Genomic DNA, 20,360 nt, shown 5'->3' on the forward strand with positions numbered 1-20,360 from the left:
TCCCCTCTCATCCTTCTAAACTCCAATGAATAAAGGCCCAGTCAATCCAGTCTCTCCTCATATGTCAGTCCAGCCATCCCTGGAATCAGTCTGGTGAACCTTCGTTGCACTCCCTCAATAGCAAGAATGTCCTTCCTCAGATTAGGAGACCAAAACTAAACAATACTCCAGGTGAGGCCTCAGCAAGGCCCTGTACAACTACAGTATGACCTCCCCCTGCTCCTATACTCAGAATTAGGATTTTTCATTTTCAGGTACTGTAATATATGCGCCTGCATCAACCTTTGCTTCCTGCCTCTGAGCCAATTTTGGATCCAACTTGCCGTTTTGCCCTGAATCCCATGGGCTTTTGCTTTCGTAACCAGTCTGCCATGTGGGGCCTTATCAAAAGCCTTGCTAAAATCCATATACACCACATCAAACACACTATCCTCATCGACCCTCCATTTTACCTCTTCAAAAAATTCAACCAAGTTAGTCAGACACGATCTTCCCTTAACAAATCCTGGCTGTCCTTGATCAATCCGTATCTTTCTAAATGAAGGTTTATCCTGTCCCTCAGAATTTTTTCCAATAATTTTCTCACCACCTCTAATTACTTGGTCTATCACTTTCTCCCTTTTTAAACAAAGGTACAACATTAGCAGTCCTCTAGTCCTTTGGCACCATACCTTTGGCCAGAGAGGATTGGAAAATGATGGTCGGAGCCTCTGCTATATCCTCCTTTGCTTCTCTTAACAGCCTGGGATCCATTTCATCCAGGCCTGGGGATTTATCCACTTTCAAAGCTGCTAAGCCCTTAATACTTCCCTCTCACTATGTTTATTTCATCTAATATTTCACACTCCTCCTCCCTGATTGCAATGTCTGCATTGCCCCTCTCTTTTGGGAAAACAGGTGCAAAGTATTCATTCAGAACCATACCCACATCTTCCGCCTCCATACACAGATTACCTTTTTGGTCTCTGATAGGCCCCACCTCTTTCTCTAGTTATCCTTTTGCGCTTAATGTATTTATAAAACATCTTTGGGTTTTCCTTAATTTTTCTTGCCAATATTTTTTCATGCTCTCTTTGCATTCTGATGTCTCTTTGAATTGCACCCCTGCACTTTCTATACTCCTCTAGATTTTCTGCCATATTGAGCTTTCAGTATCCATCATAAGCCTCCCCTTTTTTCTGTATGTCCCTTGATATCCAGGCGGCTTTAGATTCGTTAGTCCCATCGTTTTTCTTTAAGGGAACATACTTGCTCTGTACCCTCAGGATCTCCTCCTTGAATGCCTCCCATTGCTCTGATACTGATTTACCTTCAAGTACCTGCTTTCAGTCCACTACGGCTAAATCACCTCTAAGCTTAGCAAAATTAGCTTTTCCCCAGTGCAACACTGAAAGAGTACTGCACTGTCAGAGGTGCCATCTTTTGGGGGAGACGTTAAACTGAGGCCCTGTCTGTCCTTTCCGGTGGATGTAAAAAAGCTGGGGAGTTATCCAGTGTCCTGGCCAATATCTATCCCTCAACCAACATCACAAATAGATTATCTGGTCATTATCCCACTGCTGTTTGTGGGAGCTTGCTGTGTGCAAATTGGCTGCCAAGTTTCATACATTACAACAGCGATTACAGTTCAAAAGTACTTCATTGGCTGTTTGGGTTGTCCTGAGGTTGTGAAAGCCACTATAGAAATGCAACTCTTTCTTTAAACTATTTATATTGTATGGTATAGTCTCTGAAATATTAAAAACAACTTGTTTTCTTTCTGTGGAATTTGCATTGATCCAAATGATGACTTGAAAGTAGGCCTGCTGGCACAGGCTGAGTAACAGGAAAACATTATAACTCCGGGAACTGGTAGCACTTGGCACTGGCCTATTTACAACAGTCGGAAAGCAAGAACGTTCATGGCAAGCATTTGATTTGGGTGTCTTCATTGCCTGCAAAGCACTTTGAGACGTCTTGAGGTCGCAAAAGGCGCTATATATAAATGAAAGTCTTTCTTTAAGGCTACAATGCAGATTCTTTGAGTGTGTCTTCCAGCTCAGTGAATTTACCTCTTATCTGCTGCAGATCAAACATTCAAAAGATGCTTTAATCAATTTTCATTAAAATATTATCTTCCAATAATTTGGTTCTATCCTTAAATATTCCATTTGTGCATTCCATTCCTATCTTTATTGGCCACCTTCCCTCTGAATCTTTAATTGTCACAACTCTAAATGTAGCAGGAGGCAGCTGTAAAGTCATTTTCACACGAGTATTGAAAATAGAATGGGGAGGAGAGAGTTAATTTTTCATGAACTTTTCTACCCTGAAAGGATAATCACTTCTTGTGACTTTATGGTGTGTCTTTGAAGAAGCAGTGAAGCAAATAAAGAACTCTCCCTCTACTCTTATGATAATGACAGTTGTGGACAGCCCCTTTACACAATATGTAAATATGAGATAAAGACCTTAAGCTGGTACTCAAGACTAGAATGTATACAATCATTACTGTGCAAATTACTCCTCTTACTGTGAGAGGACAATAATGAAGTGCCTCTTGTCTTTCATTCCAGAGAGAAAACAATTACAGCTCTGGTTTTTCTTTTGTCATTTTGCCCTTCTCAGTATGTCATTAAAAGCAGTTATATAAGGATTTGCCTACATGAAAGTTATCTGATGATAACCTCAGGATGTCTCAAAGTGCTTTACAGCCAATGAAGAATTTTTCTAGTTTAGTCACTGTTGTAGTGCAGGACACGTGACAGTCCATCAGCACACATCAAGCTCTCACAATGTACATCTACTGAAGCCTATTTACACAAACTTCTTTTGAAACAATATTTTGTTACTTTATAAATTCACAATAAAACAGAGAACTGAATTCCATTCTTACCAGTGCCATCAACACTACTCTCTCTGAAAGTAGCTAGCCGGTTTCGTTTTTGCTTCCTCCCTTTCTCAATTGCCCCGTCTGTTCCACTGGTAACTTCCACTTTGAACCACAGCGAGACACTAAAGCCATCTGACATATGCGGCCAACAGTTCTGACCAACAAGTGGCAAATGGAGTGGAGCTACATGCCAAGGCGATGATAATTGGTGGGTGTATCCCTCAGATTGTGTCTCTCTTTTATTTTGTGGGAATTTGACTCGCTTTAGAAGACCAGTGTTCTTGCTGCTGGGAGTAGAACTGGTTTTCTGAATGGCTGAAACAGTACTGAAAATATTAGTGCCGAATATTGTTGGGAAGGTAAGGTACTGCATTGGAATCATGTCTACATTTGCTTCCACTATCCTCAGAATTCCTCCAAGTAGTATTTTCTGAAATACAAGAACACAACCAAAAATGTTTAAAGTATTTCATTGTACAGAACACATTTTGCTGCTCCCAGTTAAAGAAGTAATAGCAAGATTTTCAGATTCTAGCTAATGGAACTCTATTATAGAATCTTTGGAACTTTGGGACTAACAAAGTTTGCAATTTTCAATGGTGTAATGAGCTATAAAGCAAAGGTCTGAAGTGGTAAATAGGACTGGTACAAAATAACTGTTCCACTTGTTCATCGTGCCATCTTTCATCCTCCCTCTCTCCCTTCCTTCCCTTCCTTTTTATGTCTTGCAAAGTTAGTACACTGACAGCAAACTAATATCTGGCTAAACCAGTGCATGGTCTTCCTCTAGTAAAACTAGATTCTGGATATTACTGTATAGATGTCAGCTGAACAATGGAAGCTATTTCTGGAGAGGTGGTTGGGCTGTACATGTATGCATATGTCACTGATCAGCTTCCATTAAACAGTCCTGATGGTATAGTTTGATGGATTTTCCAGTTTAGCTTCTTGCGTTATTTCATGATAGAGGTTTTCGTTGCTTAACTAGAGAAGCAATATCTATTCCAAATTACTTGGCAATATACCAGGTTCATCAAGGAAAATCCCTCTCGCTCGTTGTTTTCTCTGGACAAAGTATAGTATGGTGCCTTCGATAATGCTGTGTGGTTTTTACAGCATGAACACTTCCAACAACTCTAATTGGCTATTGGGCCACAGAGCTTGATGTGGCCTGACTTACTCAGGATGCTCTGAATGGGCTATCTGCCTAAGTTTCTGAAGCGAGGCTGACCATGTTGGTAACACGGCCAAAAACCAAATGACTAGTTTGAATCTACACAAAATTAACCGATTGAAAATGTCCTGCAGAACCGCCAAGGGGACTCCCACAGCACAAAGCAGGTGAACTGCAACAGACAAATCTTTTTCAGATCATAACCCCAAACTATCAGTGAAAACTATGAAAACACTTGCCAGCTTCCCCATAATCTCTTCTGCAAAACTGTAACCACCAGAATGTTTTACAATTTGGAGGTTTGTGTATTCCATGTATTTGATTGTTAGTACGGTGGTGTCATCCTGAATACAATTGTATGCATAGAAACATAGAAAATAGGTGCAGGAGTAGGCCATTCGGCCCTTCTAGCCTGCACCGCCATTCAATGAGTTCATGGCTGAACATGCAACTTCAGTACCCCATTCCTGCTTTCTCACCATACCCTAGGGGGTTTCTCTTCGATTCTCCTGTTGGCAAACTAAATCTCTGCTTTGCCCTCTTACTTGGGCTGGTTGCTGTTTTCAGCTTTGAAAAGCAATTTCATTGAAACAATGTGGACTAGTTACTCACAGTTGGAGGGGTTGTCTCTAAAAACAGTCTCAGAAAAAGAGCCAACTCTTCCGCTGACAGTCTGGAGCTGATTAAAGTCACCAATAATTCCACAAGTACCGCCTGGCACTCTGCATAAAAGAAGGTTAACGGTTACTGGATCTTGGAATTCATAATTAACTGCTAATTTAATAATGATCACATTTAAACAGAGAACAGAACTTGCAGATTGCGATACACCATTCGTACACTTGAAACTATTCAAGAAGACAATTAGCTCAAGCAAAACGAAGTTTGCACATACCCTCTAAATTCGTCTCAGACAGGCTCAAAATATTCTGAAAACCTCCCACAATAGTTTTTACAGCTCCCTGAAATGAAGCAAAATATTGTGAAACTGATAGAAGAAAAATACGATGAATGCATCCATTATTACATTAAATATGCATAAGAAAGACTATTTTTTGTAATTATTATGCTTTTGAAACTAGGACAGCTCAAGCCCTACCTGGTACAGAACTGGATTGCATCAGGGATTAACACTCAAGACTGCAAAGGATAGCAATACTACTCAAAGTAATGAGAGGTAGACATCTTACATATATAATCTAAGAATGTTCCTCAGCAGCCTGCAGGCCCAGCCTGCTAGTTCCAGCTGTCTGATTTCTCAAATGGGAGATTTATTTTCCCTCCCAGGCAGGAAAACACTATAAAGAAGTTTTAAATAAAGTGTTCCTGGGAGATTAATCTTCCCCAGTCTGAACGTTCCTCCATCATTATTGCTTTAATTTTCTAGCTATGCTGATAGGGTGCAATAAAGAGTGAGATAAAGTGCTAAAGACTGCTCCAGAACTAGCTGCGCTTCTAGCCAAGCTGTTCCAGTGCATCTACAGCACTGGCATCTACTTGACAAAGTGGAAAATTGCCCAGGTATGTTCTGTCCACAAAAAGCAGGACAAGTCGCATCCAGCCAAATATCGCACAATCTACTCTCAATCATCAGCAAAGTGATGGAAGGTGTTGTCGACAGTGCTATTAAGCTGCACTTACCAATAACCTGCTCACCAATGCTCAATTTGGGTTCTGCCAGGAACACTCGGCTCTAGACCACATTACAGCCTTGATCCAAATATGGACAAGAGTTGAATTCTAGAGCTAAGGTGAGAGCGACTGCCCTTGAAATCAAGGCAACATTTGACCGAGTGTGGCATCAAGGAGCCCAAGTAAATTTGAAGTCAATGGGAATCAGGGGAAAAACTCTCCACTGGCTGGAGTCATACCGAGCACAAAGGAAGATCATTGTGGTTGTTGGAAGTCAATCATCCCAGCCCCAGGACATCGCTGCAGGGGTTCCTCAGGGCAGTGTCCTAGGCCCAACCATCTTCAGCTGCTTCATCAATGACCTTCCATGTTTGGACCAAGGCTGCAATGCGGTCTGGAGCCGAGTGTTCCTGGCGGAACCTAAACTGAGCTCTGATGAGTAGGTTATTGGTAAGTGCCGCTTAATAGCGCATAAGGCCAGAAGTGGAGGTCTTCGCTGATGATTATACAGTGTTCAGTTACATTCGCAACTCCTCAGATAATGAAGTAGTCCGTACCCGCATGCAGTAAAGTCTGAACAACATCCAGGGTTGGGCTGATAAGTAGCAAGTAACATTTGTGCCACACAAGTGCCAGGCAATGACTATCTCAAGGAGAGAGTGTCTAACCACCGCCCCTTCGCACTTAATGGCATTATCTTCGTCGATTCCCCCAGCATCAAATTCCTGAGGGTCACCATTGACCAGAAACTTAAGTGGACCAGTCACAGATACTTTGGCTACATGAGGTCAGAGGCTGGGCATTCTGTGACAAGTGATTCACCTCTTATCTCCCCAAAGCCTTTCCACCATCTACAAAGTACAAGTCAAGAGTGTGATGGAATACTCTCCACTTGCCTGGATGAGTGCAGATCCAACAACACTCAAGAAGCTCGCCACCATTCAGGACAAAGTCCGCTTGATTGGCACCCCATCCACCACCTTAAACATTCACTCCCTCCACCACTGGCGCACCGTGGCTGCAATGTGTACCATCTACAAGATGCACTGCAGCAACTCACCAAGGCTTCTTCAGTAGCACCTCCCAAACACACGATCTCTACCACCTAGAAGGACAAGGGCAGTAGGCACATGGGAACACCATCACCTGCAAGTTCTCCTCCAAGTCACCTCCTGACTTGGAAATATATCTCTGTTCCTTGATCGTCCCTGAGTCAAACTCCCGGAACAGCACTGTGGGAGCAACTTCACCTGCAGTGGTTCAAAAAGGTGGCTCACCAGCACCTTCTCAAGGACAATTAGGGAGGGGTACTAAATGCTAGCCTTGTCAGTGATGCCTGCATCCCATGAATGAATAATAAAAAGATGGGAGATGGCTCCTGTGGCGCATAAACACCAGCGCAGACCTGTTGGCTGAATGGCCTCTTTCTGTTCTGTAAATTCTATGTAAACATGAAGAACTGTATGTTCTAAACTAGTGTCCACTGAAGTGGAGCAGATAGCACATACAGTTCCAGGTCGTGGGATAGCAGAGCAGCAAATAAATAAACTAGAGTCGAGCCTTGTTAACTCCAAGTCAATTTCTGGATCATTTGAATTTTTTTGCGCAAAAATGATTTTGTATTAACAGGACTAGATTGCGTATAAACTGTTGTATCCCTTTTAGTCTCTCACATACTTTTCGTTAATGTTTTACCTGCTGGTAAATGGAAGTAGCATTTTTTTCACTATGTTGAACAATCTCGAGCAGGCTCCTGAAGACGTGGGTTAGGACTTCAAGGCTGGGACTGCTGACAGACAGCAGGGTGAGCTCTAACATAGAGATCTCAGGGTACATCAATTCTCCCAGGGCAGTACTCTCAGCAGTATTACATACATAACTGGACTGAGCCAAGGATGAGAGTTCTGGCTTCACATCTGGACCACAGAGGAGAGAAAAGGGTTACACATTTTATATTTTTCTTCAACATGCATTTGGGATTAGAGATAAAATCACAACAAAGTGACATGCTGTACATTTCATAGAGTGGATGAGAAATGCATTTGTCTAAACTCAAAATGAAGTGCCATACATGAATGAACACAGGCCTTTCTAAAAAAGCCTTTGGCTAAAATTATCTACATAAAGCTGCCAAGTCAAAATGATCACCAGGTATTACCAATTAAATTCCAACCACAGTTCATACTGGGAGAATAAAAGTGGGGCACTTTCATCAAACAGCTGCCAGTCACTTTAATTCCTGCCAATTCAAATATATGAGGGAATAAAAATGGTTATTACAATTTATTTCCAAAATTAGGTTTACTTAATTCAGTGAAATCTTCCAGTTACACTTTATGCTAATTGATATCAATGGTTCTCCTTCTTCAGGCACCTTCCCTTTCAAAACTGCTGTCATTACCTTCTCTGCAAAAAGCTTACTTGCAACTCATCCACACTCTCCAACCATCTATCCCATCTTCAATCTCCCTTTCACTCTAAGGCCTTCAAGCACATCAGTACCATGTCCATACCTCTTAAAATTCCATTAGAGCCTCTCCAGTTTGACTTCTGCCCATCTCGCAGCATCAAAACTGACCAAATGACATCCTGTGCTGCATTATCCCACGTCCTTCCCACCCTATTTACTGCGTTTACAGCTTAAAAGCCTTCTAAGTTGGACTGTTTAAATTACAAATACGATCAAGTACAGCTGTCCGAATAATTAAGAGCTGAATATTTTTGTTACAACTTTCAACTTCATACAATAATAAAAGACAAATCATGCAAATGAATCAACTTAACTCGTAAAATAGAACTAGGGAAACAAAAGTCTACATTAATGACCAGTGAGGAAAAATTGTGAATTTACTTTAATGAATGAGATGAAAGTGCTGAAATAAGGCAAGTTAGTACAAGGAGATGAGTTAGGTGATTGTACAAATAGAAATTACCACCGGTGGCAGTGGGAGGTGCTAAAAGTAGGTTTAAGCAACTTGCTTGGAAACTAAAGGAACAGAATGTAAGGTTGTGATTTTTGTGTAATTGCCAAACATTGGTAAGCTAATGGACTAGATTTTACGATCGGGGCGTTTTTCATGCTGATGTTAAATGATTTATTTTAAACAAGTTCACACCAATCAGAAAATCTTAGCTAATGGGTCCTTTAGTAAGGTTTCGGGGCTAAATGTATAGTTAGTCATGTGTCGGTCCTACAACTTACTGGAGTTTTGGGGTAAAGCAGCATAGTACAGGAGTGATGGGATGCATCCTAACCAGGCAACAGTGGGTAGAATAATCACCAGTACAGAAGATTATCTCAGTAGTATTTTTATACAGTGAGACATCCGAAATCTGGAAACCTCGGGACTGAGGCCGTTCCGGGTATTTCCAGATTTTGGAATGTCTTTGCCTGGGCCGAGGGAGGTAGGTAGGGTGGGGGGGTTGGTCGGGCCGGCGGAGGTCGAGGGGGTCGGTCAGGCTGCCGGAGGTCGGTCAGGCCTACGGGGAGTCGGTCGGGACACCGGAGGCCGGGGTGGGGGGGCAGTTGGGCCACCGGAGGTCGGAGGGAGGGGTCATATGGGCCGAGGCCGGGGGGGTGTTGGTCAGGCTGCCAGAGGTCATTAATTCTCGCCCCTTCTCTCCTTTTCTAGTTCATGCTCTCACTTCCCTTTTCTAGCAGTGGCAAATAATTTAGAGCTTTGATAATTCACGCATTCTTTTACTTGCTTTTTTAAAAAATTTTAATTACTACTGCTGTTTTCCTTATTAACTGAAACATTGGGGCAGCACTGAGGCAGAGTCTGTGTTATTCTGACAAGCGAACCAGCACCTTCAATCGAATCTACGTTAGGATATAAATTTCCCTTCTTTAATACTGGCTTTAAAAAGTGCTCACCAGCACATCAATGAAAAAATGACGACTTTAGGATAGAAAAGCATAGTTCAGAAGGAAATAAAAAATCAATTTCAAGCATTAGCTATTCGTTCAATCTGTAACTTGATTACCGACATTTTCTTGTGCAGTGATATCGAATCTCTATTTTTATAAAACAAATGGGAGTTTCAGTAGTGCATTAAACCCTGTGGTTTAATACATTGCACAAGCCTCCACTAATGCTTTTATTTTTGATTCTGCTTTGGTCTCTCTTTCTCAGACCTCATCATCATAGGCGGTCCCTCGAAACGAGGAAGACTTGCTTCCATGCCGAAAAAGGGCCAAGTTCACAGGTGTTTCAATGAAGGACCGAATATTCCGGATCCTGAACTACATCCTGAAGGGTGGAAGATGCCTGTGCGTGGATTTTTTTTAACGTGGGGTGGCTGTTGCACATCAGCCACCAGCTTGACAGAGCTAGGTCTTGGTCCAGTGGCAAGGATTAACCAAGACGACTGGAGACCAGCTCTGCTGCACGGATCTCGTGCGCACACATATCGCAGTGTGGGCTGGCCTGTGCTGCCCCGGGCCCTCGCCTCTCCTGGGCCCCGATTACGTCCCTCTACAATCTCTTTCCACTTCTTCGCCCCGACCTTGCCGCTCCTGCTGTATCTGCCCACGCTCCAATCACCGACCTGGACCTTGATGACGTCCCTCTTCACTGCCATCACCCTCCTGTACCAGCTCGCACTGTACCTCGCAGTGGTCATGGCCTCCACGATGCCCATGGCCGCCGCTCCTTTTATGGCCCCGACCTGCCGCTGATGGTCTCTCACAGGTAGGGGCCGCCATGCTGTCTCTCACCTAGACACTTGACATCTATACAAATGCATAATGCTATGGACTATTCTGAGAAAAGGTCATTGATCTGAAACATTAACTCTGTTTCTCTCCCCATAGATGCTGCCTGACCTGGTGAGTATTTCCAGCATTTTCTGTTTATACTTGTTATCTATATTGTTTCTTGCTTCTCTCATCCCTACAATGGTCTTTAAGGTGTTAGCTGTGGCTCAGTGCTAATGCTCTCGCCTCAGAGTCAAAAGGTTATTGTGGGTTCAAGCCCCACATAAATTAAAGTTAACACTTCACTGGAGAAATAGCGACTGCTGCACTGTTGGAAGTATCGTTTCTTGAATGAAATGTTAGACTGAGGCCCTGTCTGCTCTCTAAGATGGATGGGAAAAATCCCCTGGCACCATTTGAAGAGCAAGGGAATTGTCCAGGTTTCCTGATCAAAATTTACCCCTCAACCAACACCACTAAAATTTATCTCATTGCTGTTTGTGAGAGCTTGCTGTGCACAAATTGGTTTCCTTACATTAAAGCAGTGACTGCATTTCAATGATTGGGATGTCCGAATGCCGTGAAATGCTTTATATAAGTGAAAGTTATTTCTTTTATTACCCTTCTCTCTCTCTTTTAGGATGTTGGTCTCTGGTCCCCTCTGAGAAACCAGTCACAATCTTTTCTTGCACTCACCCCTCTCTTTACAAGATATATTTTGGCTTCTTCTGCTTCTCTTCATTATTAATCACTCCTTCATCCAGCTGGCCATTCCTTTTTTTAAGCACTACTGATCGTTATGAAAACCTGCAGCTCCCACATGAATTAATATCAATCTCTCTTCCAACACGCCACTTAAAGACATGATCAATCCCTGTTCATCCCTGACCTTTCTATTTCTGAAAACTTCTCTCTCCCAGGCTGCTTCATTCATTGTTCTTCCACACTGTATTCAATACTTCAAGATTAGTTGTCAAATATGGAATTTGTTACACGAGGGGAACTGCTCATGAGCTGTACAGGTTCCTCTGATGTGTGAAATAATGATGGTGTTGAACCCCTATACATTAGAATGCTGCCAGCATCGGTTTCAAGCTTGAAGTATTTACTGACTTAAAATCTTAATGTTAGACATACGTTTGCATGCAAGTTTAAATTTAAAAGTCTGCTAAACTCCTAGTGTTTCCTTCTTACCCTCTTTTTCAAAACTTTTCAAAAATTGTCCTTTCCTGATAGTCTGCAGCCCACTCATCCATAACTAAACTCCGGGGGGCTTAAATTGCCCACCATTGGAAACGGGGCGCACCTACCCTGTTTCTGTAGCTTTTACTGGCGCGATGGATGCAATGGACTCTCGAGCGAAATTCCGCTCTTTGGCGGGTTTTTTCCGGCAGATCGAAAGTCGGTCATAATGGGGGCAGAAGTTGGGGGCAGGTGTAATGGCCACCACTGTCAGTCATCAGCGTCGCACTGATGACGTCATCATGGCGCCACATCACATTAAAGGGGAGAATCTGTGCAACTTTTTAAGTTCGGACCACTGGGTCACCAGGGAAGGATTTGACCCGACCAGCGGCCTGGCACCCAAGACGGGATAGTAGTCGGCCGACAAAAAAAAACATGACGGCAGTGGCAGTTGGTCCTCCTCTTTAATGAGAGCCGCACCGCCATTTTACAAGGATTACAACTTCACTGACCGGCAGAAAAAAGCAGCTTTTGGCAGCACCTGATGGGAGCAAGATTTTTTTCGGCTGAATTTTGCCTTCGGGGGGAAACATTGATGCACTTAGGACGGATTGGCAGCAACCGAGTGGTGGGGAGAACAGGTCACTGCAGGAGCAGAATTTTCAAAATGGTGGTCATTACACGAAAAATCAGCAGCCATTGCACCCCGCAGCATTGCAGCCGATTTCTGGCGGAACAGGTCTTAATTGAAGGGGCAATTTCGACCACCAGGTACTTTCGCTTCATCACCTTCTTCAAAACTCACCTTTCCCAAAATATTCCCTCCCTGTGGTTCCCAGCTCCTCCGCTCCAATGATTTTCACCTCCCCATCCTGCAGGTTCAGCTCGGTCCAGCCCAACACTTTGAAACTATTTGGCCTTCCCACTCCACAGGTCCCGACTTCCAAACTCAATTCTTGATGATTAAAAACTTCAACTCCCTATGCGTCATCTTCCTCCTCACCCCATCTTGAAAACTGCTGCCCGCTTGCAATTTTTCCCCCCTTGCAGGTTCGAAGCCCTGGCCCCAATTCTTGAAAACCTCTCCCTGCCTGCAGTTTCCCAACCAAGACCCCAAGTCTAAGTGTTTAAAATTGTTCTTTAACCATGAACTCTAGGCTATGATAGTTAAAAATTCTACTTGCAACCATTTCCCAGTCCCAGACTTCAAACATTTTCTTAGCCCACCAATTTTTCCCACCAGGTTCCTGGAGGCTACCAGGAATTCACAGCTATGAATTTCCCACTGAATCCATGGGATAGGGAGTTACAGCTAGTGAACATGACCTGAGGGGCTTAGCACATGGCCATAAATCCTGAATGTGGAAGTTAATGGATCTCAGGTGTTAGCTCATGGGCGAAACCAACACAATCAACAGATAATGAGGAAACCGACGGTAAGGATAGCAACAAGATCACAGAGGTGAACCATTCCGTAAGGAGTACCACTTCAACCGTAATACATGCATACACATGATGGAGGTAACGGCCACTAAAGTCTTAAAGACCAAAAGGCATCACCAACACAATCACAACAATGGCACACTATTAAACACATGGGCTATTCCACATGCAGGCTTGCTGGATATTATTGACATGACAATTTCATGTATTTGACAAGGATGAGGCTTTCAGTACATAGTGTGTAGGCTTCTCACACAATCTTCCCCTTTAGTGGTGGTCACTGAGGGGGTCAGGCTGCCTATCGACAGGTTGTGGCCAAGCCCAAACATGGTCCAGTTGGACACTGGGAAGGCTGAAATAGCTGGAGATTTTCTGCTCCAGTTCCCTGGTTCGATTTCTCTCCCCACACTAGAAAACATCGGAATAGTCCACAACGTAGGCATTGGTGGAGGCAGTATCTCACTAGCCTTCTATCCTCCCTTAATCTCTCTCCCTATGTAAACACCCCAACCCATATTCATGGCCATCCTCTTGACCTTGCCATCTCGCGTGATCTCGCTACTCCCATCGTGTCAATTGCAGATAACCGGACCACTTCCTCATATTGCTCTCTACCCACATCTCCCTTCCACCCCCCAACCCTACCTCCTTCTGTGTCCATCCCTGGAAAAAACTCTCTCCCGACTCTTACAACTGCACTTATGAACTCCCAACTGTCCAGCCTTTGGCCCTCCATTCACTGACATTTCTGCAGCTACCGATCTGATCAATCACACCCTTACCACCACCTTTGATGCCCTAGTCCCTGTTAAAACAATTACTCTCTCTCACCGTGGCCGTTCCCCTGGTACAGCTCTGATCTACGCTCCTTTAAGTCCAAGGGACGCAGACTTGGCGGACAGCTGGTTTAGCCATTCACCGCCAGATCTGGCTGGACCACATAAAGCACTATCGGGTCCTGCTCTCGTCTGCCAAAATCGTTCACTATTCCATTGGGGCAGAGTATCCAAGAGAGGAGAGATGAAAGGAGGCATGACGTCAAGAGAGAACGGTCTGGGAGGGATAAAGAGAAAAAGGAAATTGGGGGAAAAGTGGAAAAAGTATTGAATATTCGGGTCCGGAGCAGCAGCCAAAGTGCGCTCGCGAATGGACAAGGGAAAAGCTCAGGTTACATAGTCCTGTTTAAATGTAGTAGTTAATGGGATACAATAGATGGGAGACCAGGGTCAAAGTCAGAGGTCCCATGGAAGGACAAAGTCGACATGAACAGGATGAGCCAGCATGGAGTTCGACGAACTGCTGTCCGAAGCAGGCGAATGAAGTCCAGAAGCTATTTGAAGTGTAGAGATCGAGGATGTGCTGTAGGAAGGAGAGTCGGTTAAGGCACAGAAAGATGATGGCGACGTTGACAAGTTTGTGGATCACGCTAGATCTACGATCTTCCTCTAAGGATCCCCCTGCCCTAGCCCTGACCTCACATCTTTTTCCAGCTTCGCACTTATTCACAAGTGCAGAAAAAAACACACACAATTGGCATCACTGAATTAAAAACAAAAAAGCAGGAAAAGCTATGATTTAACAGAAAGAAACATTCATCTTTCTTCTTGGACAGGAGGACCAATCAGACCAACTTGGAAATGTTTACTAATTATGTTGACAAAGATTTTAATTTACAAATTTTGCTTCTAATGTTTTTCTCTCAAACATTCTCCACAGAAAGTGTTAGAAAATAGGTAACATAGAAAATAGGTGCAGGAGTAGGCCATTCGGCCCTTCTAGCCTGCACCGCCATTCAATGAGTTCATGGCTGAACATTCAACTTCAGTACCCCATTCCTGCTTTCTCGCCATACCCCTTGATCCCACTAGTAGTAAGGACCTCATCTAACTCCTTTTTGAATATATTTAGTGAATTGGCCTCAACAACTTTCTGTGGTAGAGAATTCCACAGGTTCACCACTCTCTGGGTGAAGAAGTTCCTCCGCATCTCGGTCCTAAATGGCTTACCCCTTATCCTTAGACTGTGACCTCTGGTTCTGGACTGCCCCAACATTGGGAACATTCTTCCTGCATCTAACCTGTCTAACCCCGTCAGAATTTTAAATGTTTCTATGAGGTCCCCTCTCATTCTTCTGAACTCCAGTGAATACAAGCCCAGTTGATCCAGTCTTTCTTGATAGGTCAGTCCCGCCATCCCGGGAATCAGTCTGGTGAACCTTCGCTGCACTCCCTCAATAGCAAGAATGTCCTTCCTCAGGTTAGGAGACCAAAACTGAACACAATACTCCAGGTGTGGCCTCACCAATGCCCTGTACAACTGTAGCAACACCTCCCTGCCGCTGTACTCAAATTCCCTTGCTATGAAGGCCAACATGCCATTTGCTTTCTTAACCGCCTGCTGCACCTGCATGCCAACCTTCAATGACTGATGTACCACGACATCCAGGTCTCTTTGCACCTCCCCTTTTCTTAATCTGTCACCATTCAGATAATAGTCTGTCTCTCTGTTTTTACCACCAAAGTGGATAACCTCACATTTATCCACATTATACTTCATCTGCCATGCATTTGCCCACTCACCTAACCTATCCAAGTCGCTCTGCAGCCTCACAGCATCCTCCTCGCAGCTCACACTGCCACCCAACTTAGTGTCATCCGCAAATTTGGAGATACTACATTTAATCCCCTCATCTAAATCATTAATGTACAGTGTAAACAGCTGGGGCCCCAGCACAGAACCTTGCGGTACCCCACTAGTCACTGCCTGCCATTCTGAAAAGTACCCATTTACTCCTACTCTTTGCTTCCTGTCTGACAATCAGTTCTCAATCCATGTCAGCACACTACCCCCAATCCCATGTGCTCTAACTTTGCACATTAATCTCTTGTGTGGGACCTTGTCGAACGCCTTCTGAAAGTCCAAATATACCACATCAATTGGTTCTCCCTTGTCCACTCTACTGGAAACATCCTCAAAAAATTCCAGAAGATTTGTCAAGCATGATTTCCCTTTCACAAATCCATGCTGACTTGGACCTATCATGTCACCTCTTTCCAAATGCACTGCTATGACATCCTTAATAATTGATTCCATCATTTTACCCACTACCGATGTCAGGCTGATCGGTCTATAATTCCGTTTTCTCTCTCCCTCCTTTTTTAAAAAGTGGGGTTACATTGGCTACCCTCCACTCTATAGGAACTGATCCAGAGTCAATGGAATGTTGGAAAATGACTGTCAATGCATCCACTATTTCCAAGGCCACCTCCTTAAGTACTCTGGGATGCAGTCCATCAGGCCCTGGGGATTTATCGGCCTTCAATCCCATCAATTTCCCCAACACAATTTCCCGGCTAATAAGGATTTCCCTCAGTTCCTCCTCCTTACTAGACCCCCCGACCCCTTTTATAACCGGAAGGTTGTTTGTGTCCTCCTTCGTGAATACCGAACCAAAGTACTTGTTCAATTGGTCCGCCATTTCTTTGTTCCCCGTTATGACTTCCCCTGATTCTGACTGCAGGGGACCTACGTTTGTCTTTACTAACCTTTTTCTCTTTACATATCTATAGAAACTTTTGCAATCCGTCTTAATGTTCCCTGCAAGCTTCTTCTCATACTCCATTTTCCCTGCCCTAATCAAACCCTTTGTCCTCTGCTGAGTTCTAAATTTCTCCCAGTCCCCAGGTTCGCTGCTATTTCTGGCCAATTTGTATGCCACTTCCTTGGCTTTAATACTATCCCTGATTTCCCTTGATAGCCATGGTTGAGCCACCTTCCCTTTTTTATTTTTATGCCAGACAGGAATGTACAATTGTTGTAGTTCATCCATGCGGTCTCTAAATGTCTGCCATTGCCCATCCACAGTCAACCCCTTAAGTATCATTCGCCAATCCATCCCAGCCAATTCACGCCTCATACCTTCAAAGTTAGCCTTCTTTAAGTTCTGGACCATGGTCTCTGAATTAACTGTTTCATTCTCCATCCTAATGCAGAATTCCACCATATTATGGTCACTCTTCCCCAAGGGGCCTCGCACAACGAGATTGCTAATTAATCCTCTCTCATTACACAACACCCAGTCTAAGATGGCCTCCCCCCTAGTTGGTTCCTCAACATATTGGTCTAAAAAACCATCCCTTATGCACTCCAGGAAATCCTCCTCCACCGTATTGCTTCCAGTTTGGTTAGCCCAATCTATGTGCATATTAAAGTCACATTTAATTGGGAATTATTTTAGTTACTTCCCAATTAAATAGTGGGAAACAAACTTCACTTTACTCTCAAATTTTAATCTCCCATTTCAAATATTTATACTAAATCAAAATTGTATATCAGTTTAATCAAAGGATTTTCTGTGTCTTTCTCAATAAACAATTAGTTTCTTCTAAAGTAGCTTCCTGTAATTTTGATACATCATTACATAACTCGTGTTTCTATTAACACGTCACTAAACGTTTAAGAGGAAATCTATATTTACATTATTCCTGGGATATGTTAGGACTATAGAACAGACAAAACAAAACAGTTTTGGGTTTTTCCCCTTTTTTGGTTCGCTTCCTAAACGTCTAAATGATATATTTTTCTTAAGTCAATAAAAAGTTTTATGTAACTCCTACAAATCCTCCCCTGCCCTCTCCCTTCTCAACAGCATGTTTATGTAAAGCTACTCACTTCAGACAATCATTCAAAATTAAATATTGAGAAATTAAAATTTTAAAATGTTTTAAGCATTTCAGAACCTCTTTAAAAGCATTTGGACTTCATGACCTGGTTCAAACTTGTTTAGATGAGGAGAAAATTCATTTTTGTTTCTGTTTCTTCCAAAATCATACTTGAAACTTAGGGGAAAAAAGGTGTTTTTAACACATTTTTTGTGAAAAGTTAATTAAAAACCTTTAAAATTTTTCAAGTCTCGTTGCAGCTTTGACAGAAGTTGCTCCAAGTTTCTCTTTCCCATTTCAATGTTGTCACTAAACGTACAACAAAAAATAATAAACTCTAGTTCCAAACAGAGCTTAAATAGGAAAGTGGTTAAAATTCCTAAGAAGGTGGTGATGTTATCTATCCCCAGTCTTGGTGATGAGTTGGGATCAGTTTTGGAGAAGTTGTTTCCTCTTTTTCTGTTGCCACTCTCTCAGTCTCTCACAGATTGAGGTACAACCAAGGGCAGTCATTTTTCCCCTTTCTCGTAACATGATTTAAATAACCCCGATCGATTCTTTCAAAAAAGAGACAACATCTGGCAAACTTGGACATTACATGGACATTCAACATCACTTTCCCGTATTTTTTCCAGCTTTAAACAATTTTTAGATTTAAAAAAAAATTCTCATTTTTGTTTCACTGGGGGCCGAAAACCCGCTTTGCCTTCCAGCAACCATTGTACATGTGCTGCACCTCCATCTGTGTTGTTCCAAAGTGCAGCCACTGCTCAGTCTCTGGGAGCTCTGGACTCTCACCCCTCTTATCTGTCCCTCACTCTCTCTCTGTCTCTGTCTTTCTCTCTCTCCCCATCTCCATTTCCCTCTTTCTCTCTCCTCCTCTTCTTCTTCTCCATCTCCATCTCTCCAGTCTCTCTCTCTCTCTGCCCAGTCTCCCAGTCTCTCTCTCTCTCCCTTCAGATTCCCTCTCTCTCACTTCCCCCTCCCCATTGGCCATCAATAGATCCCCTGACTCCGCACAGAGCCGACGAAAGTGTGGCTCAACCGGATACTCCACATGCGCAGCTCTGGTATCCCGCGGGCCGGCGCTGAAGGCTACAAAGGCGAAGAATCTCAGCGCGGGGTATTCTCCCGCTGTCCAGCTGAAAGGCCAACACTTCAGGGAGAAAACCCGGCAATACACAGCAATCCATCAACTATCGGAAAACACACTTCAAGAGCTGCAATTACGATCAGTTCTGAGGTCGCAAAACTCACAAAAGAGTGTGTGGATATCCGGGGCCATTGTGTATTGGGTCCCTCCCCCAGCTCCAGCGACTGTCCAGCTGTGTGTGGGGCATTTCAAATCATGTGTGCCGAGCTCGGGGGATCAGAGGGAACAGTGCATCTGACCCTTCAATAGGTCTTTGTAATCACTCCCAAGTATCCATTATTGTCTATACAACCAAACTAATCAGTTCATCTAAATAATAAGAAAATGAGCCTATATAATCTCCAGAATTCAACAATGTTATGAAAAATATGCATTAAAAGTCTAACAATAATATATTTAGAAATCACCTTTTTTCATCATAAAATTCCTTGCTTTTGTATTCTATGAGTATCAGCTGTGGCTCAGTGAGTAGCACACTCGCCTCTGAGTCAGAAGGTTGTGGGTTCAAGTTCCACTCCAGAGACTTGAGCACAAAAAAAAAAAAATCTAGGCTGACACTCCAGTGCGGTGCTGGGGAGTGCTGCACTGTCGGAGGTGCAGATGAGACGTTAAACCGAGGCCTCGTCTCTCAAGTGGATGTAAAAGATCCCATGGCACTATTTTGAAGAGGAGGAGGGGAGTTATCCCCGATGTCCTGGCCAATAGTTATCTTCAATCAAAATAACAAAAAAACACATTATCTGGTCATTATCACATTGCTGTTTGTGGGAGTTTGCTTGTGCGCACGTTTCCCACATTACAACAGTGACTACACTCCAAAAGTACTTCATTGGTTGTAAAGCGCTTTGAGATGTACAGTAGTTTTGAAAGGTGCTATATAAATCCAAGTCTATCTTTAAATTTGATTAATAATGGTAAGATTTTAATCACATTGCAGAAGATTTCCATTATAACAATTGTCAAAACCAAAGAAAAGATAGAAAGACTTGCATTTATATATCATCATCATAGGCAGTCCCTCGGAATCGAGGAAGACTTGCTCCCACTCTAAAAATGAGTCCTCAGGTGGCTGAACAGTCCAATTCGAGAACCATAGTCTCTGTCACAGGTGCGACAGATAGTCGTTGAAGGAAAGGGTGGGTGGGACTGGTTTGCCTCACGCTCTTTCCGCTGCCTGCGCTTGATTTCTGCATGCTCTCAGCGATGAGACTCGAGGTGCTCAGGCATTTATATAGCGCCTTTCATGACCACCGGATGTCTCAAAGCGCTTTACAGCCAATGAAGTACTTTGTTTGGGGCGTGTAGTTCCTGTTGTAATGTAGGAAGCGCGGCAGCCAATTTGTGCAAAGCAAGCTCCCACAAACAGCAATGTGATAATGACCAGATAATCTGTTTTTGTGATGTTGATTGAGGGATAAATATTGGCCAGGTCACCGGAGATAACTCCCCTGCTCTTCTTCGAAATAGTGTCATGGGATCTTTACGCCGAGTTGAGAGAGCAGATGGCGCCTCGGTTTAACGTCTCAATCAAAAGACGGCAC

General features: G+C 43.3%; 1 protein-coding gene across 6 annotated transcripts in view; it reads right to left on the reverse strand.

Moving 5' to 3' along the window:
* lyst (lysosomal trafficking regulator) overlaps nt 1-20,360 on the reverse strand; it is a 432,206-nt gene that overhangs the window by 166,193 nt on the left and 245,653 nt on the right. For all 6 annotated transcript variants that reach the window (XM_070884660.1, XM_070884659.1, XM_070884658.1 and 3 more), the window contains 4 exons: nt 7,374-7,594; nt 4,942-5,008; nt 4,659-4,768; nt 2,876-3,302 (listed from right to left, as the gene is read on the reverse strand). In XM_070884660.1, the coding sequence (XP_070740761.1) occupies nt 2,876-3,302; nt 4,659-4,768; nt 4,942-5,008; nt 7,374-7,594 (825 nt within the window). The remainder of the gene's footprint in view (nt 1-2,875; nt 3,303-4,658; nt 4,769-4,941; nt 5,009-7,373; nt 7,595-20,360) is intronic.

Source organism: Pristiophorus japonicus, chromosome 7, assembly GCF_044704955.1.
Source record: "Pristiophorus japonicus isolate sPriJap1 chromosome 7, sPriJap1.hap1, whole genome shotgun sequence".
Lineage (NCBI taxonomy): Eukaryota > Metazoa > Chordata > Chondrichthyes > Pristiophoridae > Pristiophorus > Pristiophorus japonicus.